Raw genomic sequence first — 19,763 nt, forward strand, 5'->3', positions numbered from 1 at the left:
GAATAATTTTACAGTGATAATCTGTTTAAACACGTATAAAAGGTTTCTGGGTGCCTATCATAAATTAGGCTCTGCTGTGTTTTAAAAGGAAAATAAGCTTAGCATATATGCAGACCACTCATGAAGTGATAGAGAGATACAGAGACAGAATATTAGAGCTACAGTATAGATGTGATGCTGAAATCACTTCTGTATCGTAGCCTGGATACACTCATACAGCTGCACCTCCTCCCAGCCAATCACTCCCACACACACGCACTCAGACAAAGGTGCCGCTTAACAAATTCTATTTGTGGCTTTGAAAGTATGAAGAGACGACATCTTGGAAGTAAAAGCTTTGCAAGTTCACAGAAAAACACTGTTGAGATGAGAGTCTGGGGACATCATGACACGTGATGCGCCGAGATATAAATACAACTTCGTTTATCACCCCCTTCCTTCTGTGACAGCAGTAAATGTACGTGCCCCGGACACGGTCCCTGCATGTGCGTTTTTTGTATGTTAAAAGCTTCTGTTTTGTAGCACTACTCATCATCTCTTGTCTACATATGTGTGAGCATCTATCATGTTTTTGCTCTACTATGAATGTGGGCCGACATTCATTATATACAGAGAGCTCATAATGATTTTCCAGCTGTACAGCCTGCAGTCTTCAGCTCCACCCACACAAACACCCCCACACACGCTCCCGCACTCAGTCGCCCAAACCACAGCTGGTGCTTTCATTATTGTGAATCAGCAGCAGCTAGCCTCTTGGGAGGAAGGAGAAAGGCTTCATGTTTTTTCTGTGCGTTTGTTTCTGCACTACACATCTTTGTTTGTTTGGTAGTTTTAACTTTGCACACCATTTTATTTACTTCTACATGACTTGTTGTATAAGACTGTATGATTTGCCAACAGGGATGTTACAAATCCAAAAACTTATGGTACAATAACATCATAATAAAAAGTCCACAGTATGATAATTATCACAATATTCATAAAGAAATATGATGACTTAAAAATAGGGATGTCCCGATTCGATCCTCGGATCAGGTATCATCACCGATCACGTTATTTGTACAAAATCGGAATTGGTAATAAAAGATCGGAGGAATCAAAACAACAAAAATGGCCAGGTTTTTCAGCTATGTTGTTCATTGTTGCCTCCACTTTCCAATGTATTGTAACCGAGCATCCTGGGTTCGCCTAACTGAGTGCAGCTAATGTGCAATAAAGGGACAGGAGTCGAGACAACAGGTTCAGCGGCCACCCCTTCTCTCTTTATTCCGAGCAACCAAAGATACTGTATTATAACAAGATGGCCCACCTACAATATACCCCCATTGTATGAAATGGTATACATTTCCGGTCTCCTAAGTAGGCGTTGTCCCCCGTAGCCCAATCAAAGACGATGGAGAACCGCCAATCAATGACGGGTATCCACAAACTCGCTTGGTTATCGTAGATTAGCTGGGCTAACCGTTAGCTGTTAGCCGTTAGCGGTGTCTGTAATAACTCAGTAACTCAATAAACGGTCGGTGAAAAAAATATTTTTTCCAGCGGATATCTTAGTTACAACATGAGTGAGCTAGCAAAGCAGTTTTGTGTTGCTATGTGTGGTATTTATTCAGTTTTGGAAAATCACAATGTCTAGAAAGCATCAGTGGCTGCAGCTGACAGGGTCAGCTACCAGCAGCAGCAAAGCTAACATCAGGACGTCATCTGTTAAAAGCCTCCCGTTGTCGGATACGACATGAAAGTACTCCAGTTAGCTCAATCATGTTGTAACTAAGACATCTGCTGGAAAAAATATTTTTTTAATCCAGTATCTTTGGCGAAACTGCACTGATTTCAGCACCAGAGAGGAGATATCTGTTGCCAGATCTCGCGAGAGTGTGTTGTTGAGACAGAGACAGGTCTTGAACAAAGTAAATTTTCTCCTGATTTGTCCGTCTGAAATTTGCCATTTTGGTGTCGGAATGTTCTGAAGATATGTGACTTGTGATAAATGGGTCCAATATCTGCTTCCGTGACTATGGGGCGAAAGAATCGTCCATAATCTGTAATCACGTTCATTTCTCCCACTGAAGTCAATGGACTCAGGACCTGCTGTTAGTCTCCTAAAGGGGCGTGGTGGTAGCGAACCCCACGTGACACTGATACAGGAAACTGACTCGCAGTGGACCGTCTTGGTTTATCTACTGTCTTTGGAGCAACACAGCCACACCTAACAGCAGAACCTCGCCTACCACAGCCCTACAGCAACTCTGGAGGGACAATTTGTTTTTTACAAGTCAGAATTTGTTTACATTTTGTGCTGCTGAACCACCAATAAGCTTTTTGGATACTATTTAAATAAAAAACAAATCTTATAGGACAACTTTTTTTCTTTCTCAGTGCTTTGCAAAGTATCGGATTGGACTCGGTATTGGACTTGGTTTCAAAATAGAAGACTTGGTATCAGATCAGATGCAAAAAAAATGTCATTGGGACATCCCTACTTTAAAAAAAAAAAAACGTCATTAAATAATGAATCTGACGTTATTTCTCGCCTGTCTCTATGAGTCTGTCTACTTGACTGTTAATTGCGCCATCTGTTGCTCAAACAAAAATGATGCAATCAGGGCATGACATTCATCTTTTTCAAAAATTAAACCAACTGGGATTTGGACAATTATTACAATTCATTAACATAAAAAATATACAATTAAGAGGTAACAATGACATGGCTGGGATGATTCTACCTTAAACCTAATATTTTTTGGGCAGTTTTAGGTGGTTGGAGAAATGCTGAGCTCCAGGCAGCTAGCAGCTAAAATTACACTTTTCAACATCCATAATGACATTTGGTGTCGGATTTATCATTTTGGATTTATTATTCAAAGTTTCCAAAAAGTCCCCACAGTTAAAGGCTTGATTACAATGGTTTGCTCTAGTTTGTTTTGCTATTGAGGCTAATGTTAGCTAATGCGCTAAAAAGTTAGCATTACGGAGAAATCCAATATCCTTCTTAATTGTGATTAGGTAGACATGATAACTCTTAATATACATGAGGTTGTTCATCCCTACAACAGTAAATACTTTTTCCCTAACCTGATATTAAGTGTGTGCTGCACATGCGAGCATTTCTGATGGTGGTCTCCGTCTAGTCCTCTCATGTCATCACATTTCACCATAGCTGTCTTCGTTTTTGTTGACAGGCAGTGGCAGCTGGTATGCGATAACATTTAAGATTTGAGCCATGACTCCTTCTATTCTGGCACCCAAAAACACAATGTGATGACATTATAAGACTCCTATGCAGCCTACAGCCCTGTGGTAGTGAGTCATGTTTTGCCTCCAGCTAATAAAATTAGGTCATTGTGATGCTCACTGTCTATAAGCATTTTATTTACAGAGAATTTTATACTGGGCAGGTGGTATGGTGGTTAGCACTGTCTCCTAACAGCAAGAGGGTTACTGGTTCGATGCTTCTGTGTGGAGTTTGCATGTTCTCCCTGTGTCAGCATGGGTTTTCTCCAGGTACTCCAGCTGCCTCCCACAGTCCAAAGACATGCAGATTAACTGGTGACTCTAAATTGCCCATAGATGTTAATGTGAGTGTGAATGGTTGTCTGTCTCTATGTGTTAGCCTGTGATAGTCTGGCGACCTGTCCAGGGTGTACCCCGCCCAATGTCAGCTGGGATAGGGTCCAGCCCCCCCGCGACCCTCAAGAGGATAAGCGGTTACGAAAATGGATGGATGGATGGAGAATGCTATATTACACATAATTTATTCTACACTTGCCCAACAGATAAGAGCATGAGGCATTACACTTACCCAGACACAAAGTTTACTTGCCCGGTGGGCAAGTATTAATGTTGACGAGCCCTGACAATTTTGGAGAGATAGAGGTAGTAAAACGTAGCTATACTAGTGAAATAACCATGTATCATCTTCACAAATACTGTCAAAGTCCCACAATGGCATTGAGACTTTTTTTTTTATTGTGATAAAGCAAAATTCAATGTATGGTTACATCCCTATTAGCCAGTAACATTTGTTGCTAATTTTTGTAATTGTAAAGTTGGTGGAGAGAGATTTAGCACAATGAATATGTTAGTGTGGAGGTGATGTGCAGTATTTCCTGCAGTCTGCTCACTTCTTCAATTAATTAGAAGGAAAAAGTGCAATTTTGAGTCACAATATGTTCCTGCAGTCTTCCTCAGTAAAAAGGCCCTCCCTGCTTGCTGTGGAAAACTGTTTGTCTGGGTGAGTAACTTAAAGTCTCTATGGATACCTGAGGAGATATAAAAAGTTCTGCTGACTTCCCAGCCTGTCCCCATCACTGTTTATTATTTGGATCTGATGTTGCTGTCATAAAGTTGCAGGGGCGTTTATGAGAAGCTGAAGATGATGCACTGCAGGCCGTGCCCCCTTGAGGAGGACACTTTACCACCCACCAGCACCGGAGCTATCCGTGCTTTGGCTGACACTGTGATTCTACAAACCCATCAAAGATGAAGTGATTGTGTTGATGTGTTGTCTGGAGTGTTAAGAGCACCGAGTTAAAATCAGATCCTTGTGTATAAAACAGCATAAGTACAACATCTGCGGATCATCCGGAGCAAGGAATGTTAATGTAATCATGAGGGTTTTGTGCCTCATTTCATCATATAACACCAAGACAAACAGAAGGCTTTTCTCAGAGAGTGACAGCAGATAGTGGTTAACTCACACTTATCTTTGTAGCATCCTTTGGCATCTCCTCCTCAGGAGCCACCTAGGAGCAAAGATTTTTAATAAATCATTATTACAGTTAGACTGAGGTTATGAACATTTAAATGGAATTATAATCAAGTGTTAACTAATAGATAAATCCACATTAATCTATGCACGTTAAATATGTCACTAGATAACAATGTGCTGGATTATCTCATGTGGGGTTCTCCAAAAACTTTTTTGAGGATTGCTGTTCTCAGGATCCTTCCTATTTTAAAGCTGCATATATCAATATTTTTTTTATAATAACACTGAATTAAATGGCTGTATGTGACAAAGGTCACTCACAACACTTACATAAATTACCCAACTCTGCAGCTCTGTGCAGCTTTTTTAATTCATTCTCACTCCCAACCTGTCAAATATTGACACTTGGTCAGTGGCCCATCATGTCTAAATATGACACCCTAGGTACCCCTCCTGCGTCACTTTTGGACGCACACAGATAGTGTGTCAATTTACGCGCATTACATGTGTCTTTTCAAAATAAAATTCTGTTTTCACAGTTTCTTTTTGTTAAATGCATACAGAGGCTTTTCGAAATAAACTTAGAATGTAAGAAAAACACTTTGTTTTTATACCACTGCTAAAGGGTGCCCTGGTGTGTGGGTAACTGACACAGTTTAGTTTAGTATAAATGTGTAATCACAGGTGATACAGTGCTGTATACCACAGCTGATTGTCTGACTGCTTATATTTCTTGCCATCTCAGACTTTTTTTTAGTGATGTTGCCATGCTTTCAGATCTAAGGTGTGAAATTTTGAGCACAGTGTATTATTACAGATTGGAATGATGGCCAAAACTATACTGAAAAAGTTGTTAAAGATATCCTTAAATATCCTTTGAGCTAAAGTCCTAAATGGAGGGTGCAGGCTCATTTACAATTGTTGTCACAGTCCCTGTCTCTCATTCCCCTCCTGTCACTCTGCTGCAGTGATTTTCCACTCTCCCTCCCTCTGCTCCACTCTACCTGCCAGCCACGCCCACCTTATCAGCCCAACTCTGCTCACCTGCCTACACAGCTGCAGCTCATCATAATCAGCCCTGCATATAAGCCTCTCCAGCACTCTCACTCGTTGCCAGATTGTTCTTCAGCGTCATGCGAGACTTTCCAGCATTCATCTCCTGTCTGATCTCCCGGTGCCGACTCTGCCTGTTCCCGACCTGCTCTCCTCGTCTGCCTCCCGGTAAACTCACCTGCCTTCTGTCCCTGACCTCGTGCTCTGCCTCAGCGTTTCTGGTATCTGACTGCTCGGCTGGTAACGACTCCTCCGCCTGGCCTCGTCTATCCTCCTGCCTGCTCCCCATCGGTGCCTCTGCCTTCACGGACTGCTCATCTGGCTACGACCCCCCCGCCTGCCTCCGACCATTCCTCTGCTCTCTCCCCGTCGGCACCTCCGCACGTGCAGCCGGCTCTTCGGGCCACGGAGCTTCCTCCTCGTCGTCATCGGCTGAAGTAAGCTACTTCTCTTCCCCTCACACCAAAAGAGAACTGAACTGTTTGGAGCCGGGGGCTAAGGAGCTTCCCCTCGGTTCCACGGCCGACTCCGGCCGCGTCTCTTCCCCTCGTCTGAGCCCCAGAGACTGTGTGAGGGCTTTCAGCCCGAAGAACGAACTTTATTCTGTGTTTATTCTATCTGCTCCGTACCTTGTTTGCTGTGGTGAAAATAAAGGTCATTACCAACTGTTCCTGAGCGCCTGTGTACTGCATTTGGGTCCATACCACACCCGTTTCAGTACAATCTGGCCAGAAATGGACCCAGCAGACCCCGCTTCTCCTCAGTCTTGCCTAGGCCGGGTGGAGGGAATGCTCCAGCAGCATGAGGCTCAGTCAGCCTCCAATGCGGCGGAGGCCCGTCAGTCAGCGTCAGCTCTGGAACGAGCGCTAACCTCACTAGCCACCCAGGTACAACAGATGGTGGCCTCCATGACTCAACACGCTGCCTCTGCCTCAGCTCCAGCCCCTCCTGCTCCGACCCCGGGGCCATCATCAAGCACCACATCTGAGCCCCGGGTGGGGGCGCCAGAACGCTACGCTGGGGATCCTGAGGGTTGCAACCCTTTCCTGACGAACTGTTCAATTCTGTTTGCCCTGCAACCCCATACCTTCGCCACAGAGGGAGCTAGAGTCGCCTTCGCCATCAACCACCTCACTGGAAGGGCACGTCTGTGGGGTACGGTGGAGTGGGAGAGAGGCACGCCAGCCTGCGCCTCTTTCCAGGCCTTCTCAGAGGAGCTTCGCAAGGTGTTCAGACCCGTTTCCCTGGGTCCTGATGCTACAGGGGGACTCATGAGTCAGAGGCAGGGGGATCAGACAGTTTCAGACTATGCCATAGACTTCAGAACCCGGGCTCGCCTCAGTGACTGGAACGCTGCTGCCCAGTGCGACGCCTTCCTCAACGGACTAGCTCCTTACGTTAAGGATGAGCTGGTCTCGTTCGACCTCCCTAGCTCCCTGGACGGGCTCATCGAGCTGACCACGAGGCTAGACAGACGGATACAGGCGAGGAGGAGGGAGCAACGCCACGAGGGAGGAGATCATCGGCTTTCCACCCGTCAGCGTGGGTTTCCAGCCACCCCTGTCCTTTCCTCTGAACCCATGCATGGGGCGGGCCATGCAGGTGGGCGCACCAGCCTAACGCCGGAGCGAGCGCCAACGCCGGGGAAATCTCTGCCTCTACTGTGGCCAGGCCGGCCAGACCACTGTTTCACGTCCAGCTCCTGCTGGCAGGGGGGTCCCACACCCTCGCCACCTTCATCGACTCAAGGGCTGATGTCAACCTGATCAACAAGGAACTCGCCCGTCAGCTGGACATTGGTCAAGTTCCTCTCCCTCGTCCCATGCCGGCCAGCGCTCTGGATGGTCATCTTCTGGGGACCGTCACTCATCAAACCACCCCCATCTCGATGCTCCTGTCCGGCACAGACCATGAGACCATCCGGTTTCATATCCTGAGGTCTCCCAACCTTCCCCTGATCCTCGGCTACCCCTGGCTTCGCCGCCATAACCCCCATATAGACTGGTCTACAGGGTCCATCCTGGGATGGAGCCCCTCCTGTCAACAGATCTGCCTCAGACCGGCAGTTGCACCCATGCCGCCTGCCAGCTCCTGTTCCATCCCAGACCTCTCCATGGTGCCCCCTGACTCCCACGATTTCCGGGAGGTGTTCAGCAAGGCGAGGGCCACCTCTCTGCCCCCTCATCGGCCCTACGACTGCGCCATCGACCTCCTTCCCGGCTCTGTTCCCCCCAAGGGTCGTCTCTACTCCCTGTCCGCACCTGAAAGGGAGGCCATGGAGACCTACATCAGTGATGCCTTGGCCGCCGGGATCATCCAACCCTCTTCGTCACCTGCTGGGGCGGGGTTCTTCTTCGTCGACAAGAAGGATGGTTCCCTGAGGGCCTGCATCGACTACGGAGGGCTGAACGACATCACGGTAAAGAACCGCTATCCTCTCCCCCTCATCGCCTCAGCTTTCGAGCTGCTCCAAGGGGCCACCATCTACACCAAGTTGGACCTCCGCAACGCCTATCATCTGGTTCGGATCCGAGAGGGGGATGAGTGGAAGACAGCCTTCAACACCCCCACAGGACACTATGAATACCTGGTGATGCCTTTTGGGCTCACCAATGCCCCGGCTGTTTTCCAAGCCCTCATCAATGACGTACTAAGGGACATGCTCAACAAGTTTGTGTTCGTCTACCTAGACGATATCCTGATCTTCTCCCGGTCCAAGCAAGAACACATACATCACGTCCAGACGGTGCTACAACGCCTGCTGGAGAACTCACTGTTCGTCAAGGCTGAGAAGTGAGAGTTCCACGCCTCCTCTGTCTCCTTCCTGGGGTACATCATCGGCCAGGACCGCATGGAGATGGACCCCGCTAAGGTCTCAGCTGTCACCTCCTGGCCTGTCCCTGACTCTCGCAAGCAGTTGCAACGCTTCCTGGGGTTTGCCAACTTCTACAGGATGTTCATCCGGGGCTACAGCACGGTGGCAGCACCTCACTGCCCTCACCTCCTCCAAGGTCCCCTTTCGATGGACTTCAGCCGCCGAGGAGGCGTTCCAGCACCTCAAGGGGCGATTCAGCTCAGCCCCCATTCTCCTGATCCCTGACCCCGAGAGACAGTTCGTAGTGGAGGTTGACGCTTCTGATGTGGGGGTGGGGGCCGTCCTCTCCCAGCGTTCTGCCGAGGACCAGAAACTACACCCCTGCGCTTTCTTCTCCAGGCGTCTGTCTCCAGCTGAGAGGAATTATGACATCGGTAATCGAGAACTGTTGGCGGTGAAGCTGGCGCTGGAGGAGTGGCGCCATTGGTTGGAGGGAACCAAGACCCCCTTCCTCGTCTGGACCGATCACAAGAACCTGGAGTACATCCGCTCGGCCAAAAGACTGAACTCTCGTCAGGCCCGGTGGGCTCTGTTCTTCGCCAGATTCAGCTTCACCCTCTCCTACCGGCCAGGCTCCCGCAACGTTAAACCTGACGCCCTGTCCCGACAGTTCATGGTCAGGGAAGAGGGCCCCTCCAGTCCAGACAACTCCACGGCCTCCCGTCCGACGTGGTCTCTGACCGAGGCCCCCAGTTCACCTCTGCATTCTGGAGAGAATTCTGCCGCCTCCAGGGAGCCTCCACCAGCCTGTCCTCTGGGTTTCATCCCCAATCCCACGGCCAGTCCGAGAGGATGAATCAGGAGATGGAGACGGCGCTCCGCTGCATGGCTTCCAAGCACCCTGCCTCCTGGTCCACACAACTGCTGTGGGTGGAATACGCCCACAATACCCTCATCAGCTCCGCCACTGGGCTCTCTCCATTCCAGTGCGCTTATGGCTACCAGCCTCCCCTGTTTCCTGCCCAGGAGAAGGAAACCGTCTGCCCGTCAGTGGAGGCCTTCATCCACCGCTGCCGCCGGACTTGGACACAGGCCAGGACCGCTCTCCTACGGGCCGCAGATCGTTATTCGACAGCCGCCAACCGCCGCCGCTCCCAGGCCCCCCCTTACCAGGTGGGACAGAAAGTGTGGCTGTCAACCCGGGACCTTCCTCTGAGGGTGGAGTCGAAGAAATTGGCTCCCAAGTTTATTGGACCATTCCCCATTGAGAAGGTTGTAAACCCAGTGGCTGTTCAGCTCAAGCTGCCCCGCACCATGCAGATTCATCCCACCTTCCATGTCTCCAGGATTAAGCCGTTCCGGGAGAGTCCCCTGCAGCCTGCATCCCAGCCACCTCCACCTCCTCGCATCATTGACGGGGCCCCTGCTTACACGAGGCACCGCCTGCTGCGCTCTCGTCATCGTGGGAGGGGTCTGCAATACCTCGTTGACTGGGAGGGGTACGGCCCGGAAGATCAGTCATGGGTTCCGGCCCGTCAGATCCTGGATGCGCGACTCATTGAGGAGTTCCATCGCCAACACCCTGATCAGCCCTCCAACATCGCCTCGGCACGAGGGGGTCACAACACTGACCCTCAGTCCACATCTCCGTCTGAGGAGGAAGACGGGGGGTCAGTTTCTGAAGAGGACAAGGAGGCTGGGACGGAGGCCTCAGAAGAATTTTAGCCCTCTTCCAGACCCCCTTCACCCACCCGGCTCCTCTAGAACTGTTTGGGACGTCAGGGGCCGTCCCTTGAGGGGGGTTTCTGTCACAGTCCCTGTCTCTCATTCCCCTCCTGTCACTCTGCTGCAGTGATTTTCCACTCTCCCTCCCTCTGCTCCACTCTACCTGCCAGCCACGCCCACCTTATCAGCCCAACTCTGCTCACCTGCCTACACAGCTGCGGCTCATCATAATCAGCCCTGCATATAAGCCTCTCCAGCACTCTCACTCGTTGCCAGATTGTTCTTCAGCATCATGCGAGACTTTCCAGCATTCATCTCCTGTCTGATCTCAGCCCAACTCTGCTCACCTGCCTACACAGCTGCAGCTCATCATAATCAGCCCTGCATATAAGCCTCTCCAGCACTCTCACTCGTTGCCAGATTGTTCTTCAGCGTCATGCGAGACTTTCCAGCATTCATCTCCTATCTGATCTCCCGGTGCTGACTCTGCCTGTTCCTGACCTGCTCTCCTCGTCTGCCTCCCGGTAAACTCACCTGCCTTCTGTCCCTGACCTCGTGCTCTGCCTCAGCGTTTCTGGTATCTGACTGCTCGGCTGGTAACGACTCCTCCGCCTGGCCTCGTCTATCCTCCTGCCTGCTCCCCATCGGTGCCTCTGCCTTCACGGACTGCTCATCTGGCTACGACCCCCCCACCTGCCTCCGACCACTCCTCTGCTCTCTCCCCGTCGGCACCTCCGCACGTGCAGCCGGCTCTTCGGGCCACGGAGCTTCCTCCTCGTCATCGGCTGAAGTAAGCTACTTCTCTTCCCCTCACACCAAAAGAGAACTGAACTGTTTGGAGCCGGGGGCTAAGGAGCTTCCCCTTGGTTCCACAGCCGACTCCAGCCGCGTCTCTTCCCTTCGTCTGAGCCCCAGAGACTGTGAGGGCTTTCAGCCCGAAGAACGAACTTTATTCTGTGTTTATTCTATCTGCTCCGTACCTTGTTTGCTGTGGTGAAAATAAAGGTCATTACCAACTGTTCCTGAGCGCCTGTGTACTGCATTTGGGTCCATACCACACCCGTTTCAATTGTTGCATAAGAGTTTATTATTTGGCATCTGAAGGCAGTCAGAGTTTCTGTTATGAACCTACTTCATTGGTTGTCCAGGGCTGTCTGTCCGTCCAGTCGAGATGGTTCCTGATGTACCACCACTGGATCTCCAGCGAATACGAGGGTGTTCCCGCCCCTCTGAAGGAGCAGGCCATCTCCACATCCTGACCTCTCTGAGCAGTCATATCGTGAGGCACCTCTGTGAACATGGCTGGAAAGACACAGAAAGAAGACCCTGTTAAAAAACGATGTCGAATAGAGAGTCTGAATATGATTTGACATAGTAGCATCACCACAAAAATGTTCTGAATATGATTCAGATACTGATATTTTTCAGTTCAGTGTGGTAAAAGGCAATCCCCAAAGCCTTTGGTGAAGCAAAAAATACAACAACTATTACAGCAGCCCTAACACCAAAAAGAACTCAGTCATGGAAAAAAAGGTGTGGTCTTCCTTGGTTGCATATTCAGGATGCTGAGCCATATATAAGTGTCTGTGATGGTGAGACTCATGATGAAAAGGTGGAAGTGCAATATGCATCAAAGGAAGTGAGGGAGAGGTATAAAACGATGGGGATCGACAAAGTGAAGACCAACTCTAATTTTGCCTGTTAGTACAAAATGAATTGTGGTTGATCCGTAACAGAGGGTTCTCTTTTGTTACACGTTGGGTAACTTTTACAGAATGTCCAAATGCTGTTTTTGGAAGGTTTGTTTAGCATCCCCTTTACATTATTTGGCAAAAAGAGAACGTTCCAGATCCATTAAAGGAACAGTTAAACTTTTTGGGAATTACAATTATTCACTTTCATACTGAGATAAATGAGAAGACTGATAACACTCATGTCTGTATGGTAAATATGATGCTACATTCAGGAGCTGCTTAGGTTAGCTTGGCCTGAAGCCGGGTAGTAGGGCAAAACAGCTAGACAGCTCTGCCCAAAGGTAAAAAAAATAAAAAAAAACAGCAACACAAAGGTCAAAGAAATGTTTTGAGAATTGATTTTAAGATGCTACAAGTTCTAGCAGCATGAGTTCCTGAGGCAGGCTTCTGGCAACCTTTAGTCTTCAGCCTGGACACAGTAGGTTAGTACCTGCGGCGCTTAGGTTATGTTCAAGGGGAAGACAGAGATATCTGAGAGCCAGTAAAAACCGAAAATATCAACTCTTATTGGAATTAATCTTAAAATATAGAAGAATAAAAAAGAATGAGGAGCCTTTACCTCAGTTTTGTTAAAGCTTCTCATAAAGAACAGTGTTTCAATCTATTAACAAGGACACAGTATTGTATTAAATGCTGCAGTGCGCAGCACTGACACTGAGCAGTCATCTGCATCAGCATTCATAAAGATCCTTTTTCAGTGGTTAGTTTAAATACATGAAGGTTAAATAGGTCGAGGGCATAAGGATCAATACAGTTTTATAAGGCTGGGATATAATGTAAAATAACAACATCAAAGAAGACTTGAACGCTAGGAACATTCAGCACTATTTCATATTATAGTAGGTTTGAAAGTGCTTAATAAATTCATTACTGTTGTTTCTTTAATTCAGATTTATTTGCTCAAACATAGTAGAATATTCAGGGACCAGTGCAACTTCTCAAATCTATTTCACACTGGGTTTAATTAACAAATGAAAAGTAAGAAAAAAGTTCTATTTTTATTTCTTCTCCTGGCCTTTTAAATACAAGTCAAAGGGACCAAACGCACTGAATGCAATAATTAAAGAGCCTCATTTGTTGTGCGTCATTTACTCCTCCTATGGCACACTGCAGGTACCAGATTTTCAATTCCAACATCAAAGAACAAGCAGTCTCTTACAAATAAGTAGCAATTTATACAAAGTCAGGCACAAGTGTGTATGCTTTAAATACCTTTTATTAATCTTCTATACATTTCTATTTGAGTAGCCTAGAACGTCACAGGAGGGCAACTGCTGGGTGCGTGCTGATGCTTTCATCAGCTGGTTAGCAGTAAAGCCACAGGAGACCAGCTATCTCTCCTCATCTTGTTTTTTTCCTCTAAGTGGGTGACCATGTAATTAATTACTACTGTTAGGTTAATGCAGCAAGTTAAGTTCCTACACAGTGGATGTTAGTAAACGTGTCATGATAGATGACACAGGGTGGGTCTGTTATGCTAACATAACTACCAAGGATCTATGCTTTTGTGTTCTTAGTTCTAGTACCTGACATGTGAAATCACACTGTTTAGATCTATAGTTGGCAGTGGTAGTTGTTTTCATTTAGCATTGCAAAATTAAGTGTGCATAAAGTTTGAGCTAAGCTAACAGAGCTAAGGTCAGCTGTCAGCTGCTGCCCAAAAATGTTGTGCGTTCTTGCTGCACATCTTCCTCTCTGTCTCATCTCTCTGCCTCACTGACTTTGGTCACTGGGTCCTCATTTGATGCTTCAACACAGAAACGAGGTCAGAGTGGGCACGTCAAAGCAGTTTGACGCCCCTCAAAATGCTTTTGGTACATGCTTGGCCATTTAAATCAATATGTATACCTCAAATCTCGTGTCAGGCGCTTTCAGTGCTTTTGGGCCTAAAAGACTTATGTTGTTGGCTCCTGCTGAACAGAAGACACATCATTTGTAATTTTATTACTATCTCAAATCGCAAGATGAGGTAGTTTGGGCACCTGAACAGGATGGCTACTAGACCCAGAACACGCTGGAGAGATTATATAGCTGATCTGGCTTGTGAACTTGTCTTCGTCCTTCAGGAGGAATTTGAAAATGTTGCAGGAGGAGGGACATCTGGAGTACTTTACTTAGCCAGCAGCCCCTGATAAACCGCAGAAAATGGATGGATTGAAATCCCAAGCTTCCGCTGATTATAGTTTGACGAGAAAAGTGTCCAATACACTGATATTTCCCTCAAAGGAATTAAACAACAAGCAATGATCCAGTGTCAGGGATTTTTTTATAGGATGCAAGATTTTGCAAAACGCCTCAGCAACTAAGATTTCATAGCCACAAAAGACCAACAGCAAAGCCTACAAAACCAGAGGTAATAAAGGGGCTGCATTTCAAAGAGAACCCCAGGACTCTCCTCAGTAGAGTCATGGACAGGAAACCATGAAATGAAGTCATTTTAGCATTGGTGACCCCACATAGCAAACATTAGAGCATCGAAGTCTGGTGACTGTGTCGCCCTGCATGCTGTTAATCTTTCTGTATGCTCACAACTTCAAGCCTATTGTGTTAGTGCTAATATCCTCTTTCAAAGCTTCTTTGTAATTTACTGCTGATACCAAACCTGAATTCAGGTGCAGCAAGAGCTAAAACCACATTCTGAATGGTGTGTCACCACCATGCTGCACAATACTATTAAAATAAAACCCAACAGACCAGCTGTCATCCTCACATTGCACCAGGGAACCCTGGTTATTATAATCTTTGCATAAAAAATTTTGTTTAAAGGGAGTCATAAATCTCCTTTACTCATGAATATCCAGTGGCATTCATGAAAAGGGAAAGTTACATTCATTGTTTCATGTTAAACAATAGGTAAAAGGAGACAGCAGCACTCTGTACTGTGTCTTGCTGCAGTAGGCTACTTATTGGTCTGTATTTTTTGTAGCCTCTCAGTGGTTTCCTCAAACTGATAATAGGATTATGTGCAAATTCTGGGGCTGTTAAATTCTACCCAGAAAATGCATTTTTCAGGAAGTGTAAAAACAGAGACAAAAATTAAATTAAAGATTTAAGTTGTGACTTCACAAATTAGCACTGTGCCACATTCTCACCTTTCTTTGGATCAGTAGTAAACACATCAGTATTTGAGTACTGAAAAGCCGTAGCCGGTATGAAGAGTTTAAGCCAGGCAGAAATATCTTTACAATCATAGGTATTTACTGTCAGAAGGTAATACCATGGATATCTTTACAACTAACCATTACCATGGGACGCAATTTTCTGGTTGTCCATCAGTTTTTGAAGTGAGCTGTGAGCTGCAACCTGTACTATAAACTCGTGTATAACAAAACATGACCCAAGTTAACAAGGAGTGCTTGAATGGACCATTAATTTTGGTCTCTGTGAGACTGTCCTTTGACTGGGACACATCTGGAGTGACAGTTATGTGTCAGCTGACAACTGGACTGACAGTGGAACAGTGAACAGACTCGGAGGGGCTCAAGCTGAATGTTAGATGTCACTTATCATTTGGTGGATACTTTTATCCAAATCGTCTTACAGTACCACAAGTAAAGGCTACTGATTTTTTTTGCAATCTCTAAATCTGGCAACTCATAAATGATATGCTCTGAGCAGTGAGCTCTGTGGGACCAGAAAAATCCTCTACCTTGCAAGACCCTTCACATCTTTTTCTCATCCTTCAAGTGAAACCACAGACTAAGAATAATCGTCAAATTGAAAGTGAGCCTTTTCTTTTGAGTGGGTCTCAGCAGGTCAGTATTTCATACTACAAGACAACTTTTTAGGACTGTGTATCGTAATACAAGACAAACAAACCAAAAACTCATATGTAGGTCCATTTACTGGCTTCTTCTGGGGCATTCAACCACATCCCTCAGTCTTTACAGTCCTCAGCATGTGGTGTTTGCTCAGAATAGTTTTTGCACCAGTCTGGAAAAAATGCAGTTAATAACTGCTGAAAACAAAAAATGGACCTTAAGTTAAGATTCTTTAACAAACATTCTTTGTGTTTGTGATAAAAACCATCAAAACTGTTGACAGTCTTGCTGTCACTGTTCCTCTGCCAAAGGTCATCTTACACTGGCTCTCCAAAGCAGCAGCAATTTTCTCACATGAGCTCTTTGGATCAGCATATCCATCATATCTACTGTGCTTCACCGTCTTCCCCTGTGTGTAGAATATGTCTGGCTGCAACAAACTTAGCCTACATAGTCTTGTTTTAACAGTATAAAATCAGTGATGTTATCTTGGTGTCTAATTACCATTAAAAACCAGAGCCCATCTTGCGATGGGAACCTTCCAGCTGTGATACCCCCCTACTTCCTGCCCGCTTGCTCGGACCAAAACCACCTTTAAATTTCATTGTGATCAGAACTGCACTCCTGTAAAGTTTTGTGACTGCATTAGTTGTTGAATTATTGTGCTGACAGACAGACAGACAGACAGACAGACAGACAGACAAACACTTGGCAAAATACTCATAACAGCTTCTGTTGCAGTTCCTGCTATAATCAGTGTCACCAGGACCACATTTAGCCATGACGATACACACCAAAGACTGCATATAAAGATGGCCAACACATCTCCACTTCTCCCACTGTACAAAAATGAAGCTAACATTTCAAGGATACAGCCGGTGATGTAGTCTGTGAAGTAGCGATCTCCACAGTACCGGGTTCCTACCTACACACCGGTCCGACCAATCCCAAGCAGTGCCATTGATCGTGAGCACACCGATTGGCTCACACAGCTGTCAATCAAAAACTCACACCACCTTTTTAGTACATCAAATAACTAATTAAAACCGAACTGAACACTTTGAATACACATCAGCATAAAATACACACTGCCTAAAATGACAGAACTCATCTTTGGGAAAACTTAAATTGAGTTTTTATTTTAGCTCATGTCCCATTTGCTAACACTGAGGGGGTGGGGTTTATGACCTGTACTGCAGCCAGCCAACAGGTGGCGATCAAGATTTTTTGACTTCACTTTTTAGGAGCTGTTATCTCATCCTTCTTTACAGTCTGTGATACACAAGGCGAAAACCATGCCAGCCATTGCGATGTTCTTGCAGCTAGTAAATATTCTAAATTGTTTTGAACAATCCTTCAGGGGTGAGGGGGGAATGTTCTGACATGAACTGTTGGATTACAAGAAAACAAACATTTGAAGTCATCTTTACTCCTCTCTTGCCCTTCATGGAAAACTATCAACTGAAAGCCAGATTTACTTTAAGGTTGGTAGCTAGTGATCCACCACACAAGCAGTGGCAGCTCTGAGATACATATACGGGATGTGATATAGTACACAGAGTATTGATTTACAAGAAACACCACTGTATATTACAATGAGTTATAAAATGTGGACTGAAAGAAGGTACGACTGAACTTTTCTCACAGAAAGTGGATGAAATTGGTCAGTATTTTTTATAATGAAAGGCAATTACTCACTCCATGTATAGCCTCATGAAAATACTAGGAACTGCACTTTTAATACTACGTCACAATATTTTCTACACGTCATGTGGGAATTCCCCTTGAAACCAATAGATCACATGTGTTTCCCCTCGGTTGAAATCCTGTGTCACAGATGAAGAGTTTTATTCCAGACTGAGATCAGCACCATGTGATTTAAGTTAAATCGACTATTTAATGTTACTGAAGTGTATCTGCCTTGCTGAGCTTTTTCCTGACAGCAGAGTGACACTCCAGAGGATTGTGTGTGTTTTCAATCATGCAGCTATTCAAAAGAGTGTACAAGTCCTCCTACAAGCTTTAAAATGTCTTAACTTTCCCTGCTCATAGATTTGTCTGGCTTATTCAGTCAATAAGCATGAGTCAAACCTGCACCAACTAAGTGCCGCTCATAGATTCAACCCCGGCTGCTCAACCACTGAGGCTGCGCTATGGATCCGTCTTGTATTACGAGAGCAGTACAAGCCTCAAGTCATACATCCCTCTTGTACATTGATCAAATCTGCTTGTATTTTTCATTTGTGAAACCCGAAACGCACCAGGTATCGATTTGACATTACACAGCCGGAGCCGGCAACAATGCCCACAGCCCCTCTTCTTGTTGATAATATTCAAAGCTGGGACATAAAAACTGCTGTGTAAGAGATAGAGCCTCTGAAGTTGCTCTCAGCAATGATAATCTGTCTTTTCCCACTTAACTGTGAAGCCCACGATGCAAAATCCAATGCACATTTCCGACCTAATGCTTCACACATTTGGAGACCACAGGAAAATGTGATAGTCATCAGTAGTCCATTATAATGTAAGGAAGATAATTCTCACCGAGTAATTTACAAAATCCACACAGCCAATGTAAATCTGATCATGTAGGGTCCTGTTTCTTTCAGTAAAACATCTTAATTCAAATCTTTCAGCACATATTTGATACTTGAAAACTGATTTTACTGTAAAGAAAAATCCCACAATTCTAAAGGTCCAGTGTGTAAGATTTAGGGGGATTTAGTCGCAGCAAGCGGTGAGGATTGCAGATATCAACCAGCTGAAACTTCTTCTGGTTAGAATTCCTTCAGTGTTCATTGTTCAAGAAGTATTTACCATGAGACGAATTATCTGCAGAGGTCTCTATCTCTCCAAACACATAGATCCAGTGATTTAAATGGGTAAAAACACTGAATATAGCAGTTTCACGCTACATATCCGTGCTGCTCCGTGTGTAAAATGGGCTGCTAACCTAGCACCTGCTAATGTGTGCTCACCTTTTTTTGATTCAGACATTCCAGAAGTTTTAACAAGGAACCAAATTATCTGCAGAGGTCTCTTCCTCCTCAAAACAAATGGACCCAGTGATTTATACCAGTAAAAACATTAACTAGTTTCATGTTACAAACCAAACACTGTTTGGCATCTTGGAGGCAGGCCACCAGCTCAGCTCCAGCTCATGTGTGCTTACCTTTTTTCCCTGGTAACGTAAGATCCAGACATTCAGGTGGTTTTTACAGGGAGCCGAGATTATATGCAGAGGTCTACTCCTCTCCAAAACAAATGGATCCAGTGATTTAAACCAGTAAAAACACAGAATAAAGCAGTTTCATGTTACAAAGTGGTGTTTCCCCAATATTTTTTGGCATGTTGGAGATGGGTCGCTAACCTAGCACCTATCCCCTTTTTCCTCTTATAACTTGAGATCCAGAAGTTCAGGAGGTTTTTGCCAGGAGCTGAATTATCTGCTGAGGTCCCCCCGTCTCCAAAACAAATGGGCCTGGTGATGAAAACCAGTAAAAACATGGAATGCAGCAGTTTCATGTGAAAAAAGAAGTTCGTATTTTCCCCACACACAGAGGGGCTGCATGGTGGCCGACACTGAAATGCAGCAATGTGAAAATGCTAAAATACAAATGGCCCTATCTAGAGCCAGTGTTTGGTTCATCCATTCTGGGCCTCTTTTGAAACATGGCAGGGCAACATGGTGATCTCCATTGACAAAGACCCGCTTCCTGTGTAAATATAAATGGCTCATTTTAACATATCGTAAACACTCAGATGCTTATTTTCAGGTGATTATACACTCAAGAAAACATATTACTTACACTTATTATGTTATATTCCATTTCTGCCAATAAATCTCCCTAAACCCTACACACTGGACCTTTAAATGTCATTAATATCCCCTCCCGCTCTACAAATCTCTATATTCCATTGATTCTGGTGTGACAACGATTCAA

At 45.7% G+C, this 19,763-nt stretch overlaps 1 protein-coding gene across 2 annotated transcripts in view; it reads right to left on the bottom strand.

Moving 5' to 3' along the window:
• The window catches only part of LOC125892220 (V-set and transmembrane domain-containing protein 2-like protein), a 77,137-nt gene that overhangs the window by 7,921 nt on the left and 49,453 nt on the right, over positions 1-19,763 (bottom strand). For both annotated transcript variants that reach the window (XM_049582056.1, XM_049582057.1), the window contains exons 2-3: positions 11,437-11,606; positions 4,701-4,745 (exon numbers count right to left, since the gene is read on the bottom strand). In XM_049582056.1, coding sequence (XP_049438013.1) covers positions 4,701-4,745; positions 11,437-11,606 — 215 coding nt within the window. The remainder of the gene's footprint in view (positions 1-4,700; positions 4,746-11,436; positions 11,607-19,763) is intronic.

Source organism: Epinephelus fuscoguttatus, linkage group LG7 (genome assembly GCF_011397635.1).
Source record: "Epinephelus fuscoguttatus linkage group LG7, E.fuscoguttatus.final_Chr_v1".
NCBI lineage: Eukaryota > Metazoa > Chordata > Actinopteri > Perciformes > Serranidae > Epinephelus > Epinephelus fuscoguttatus.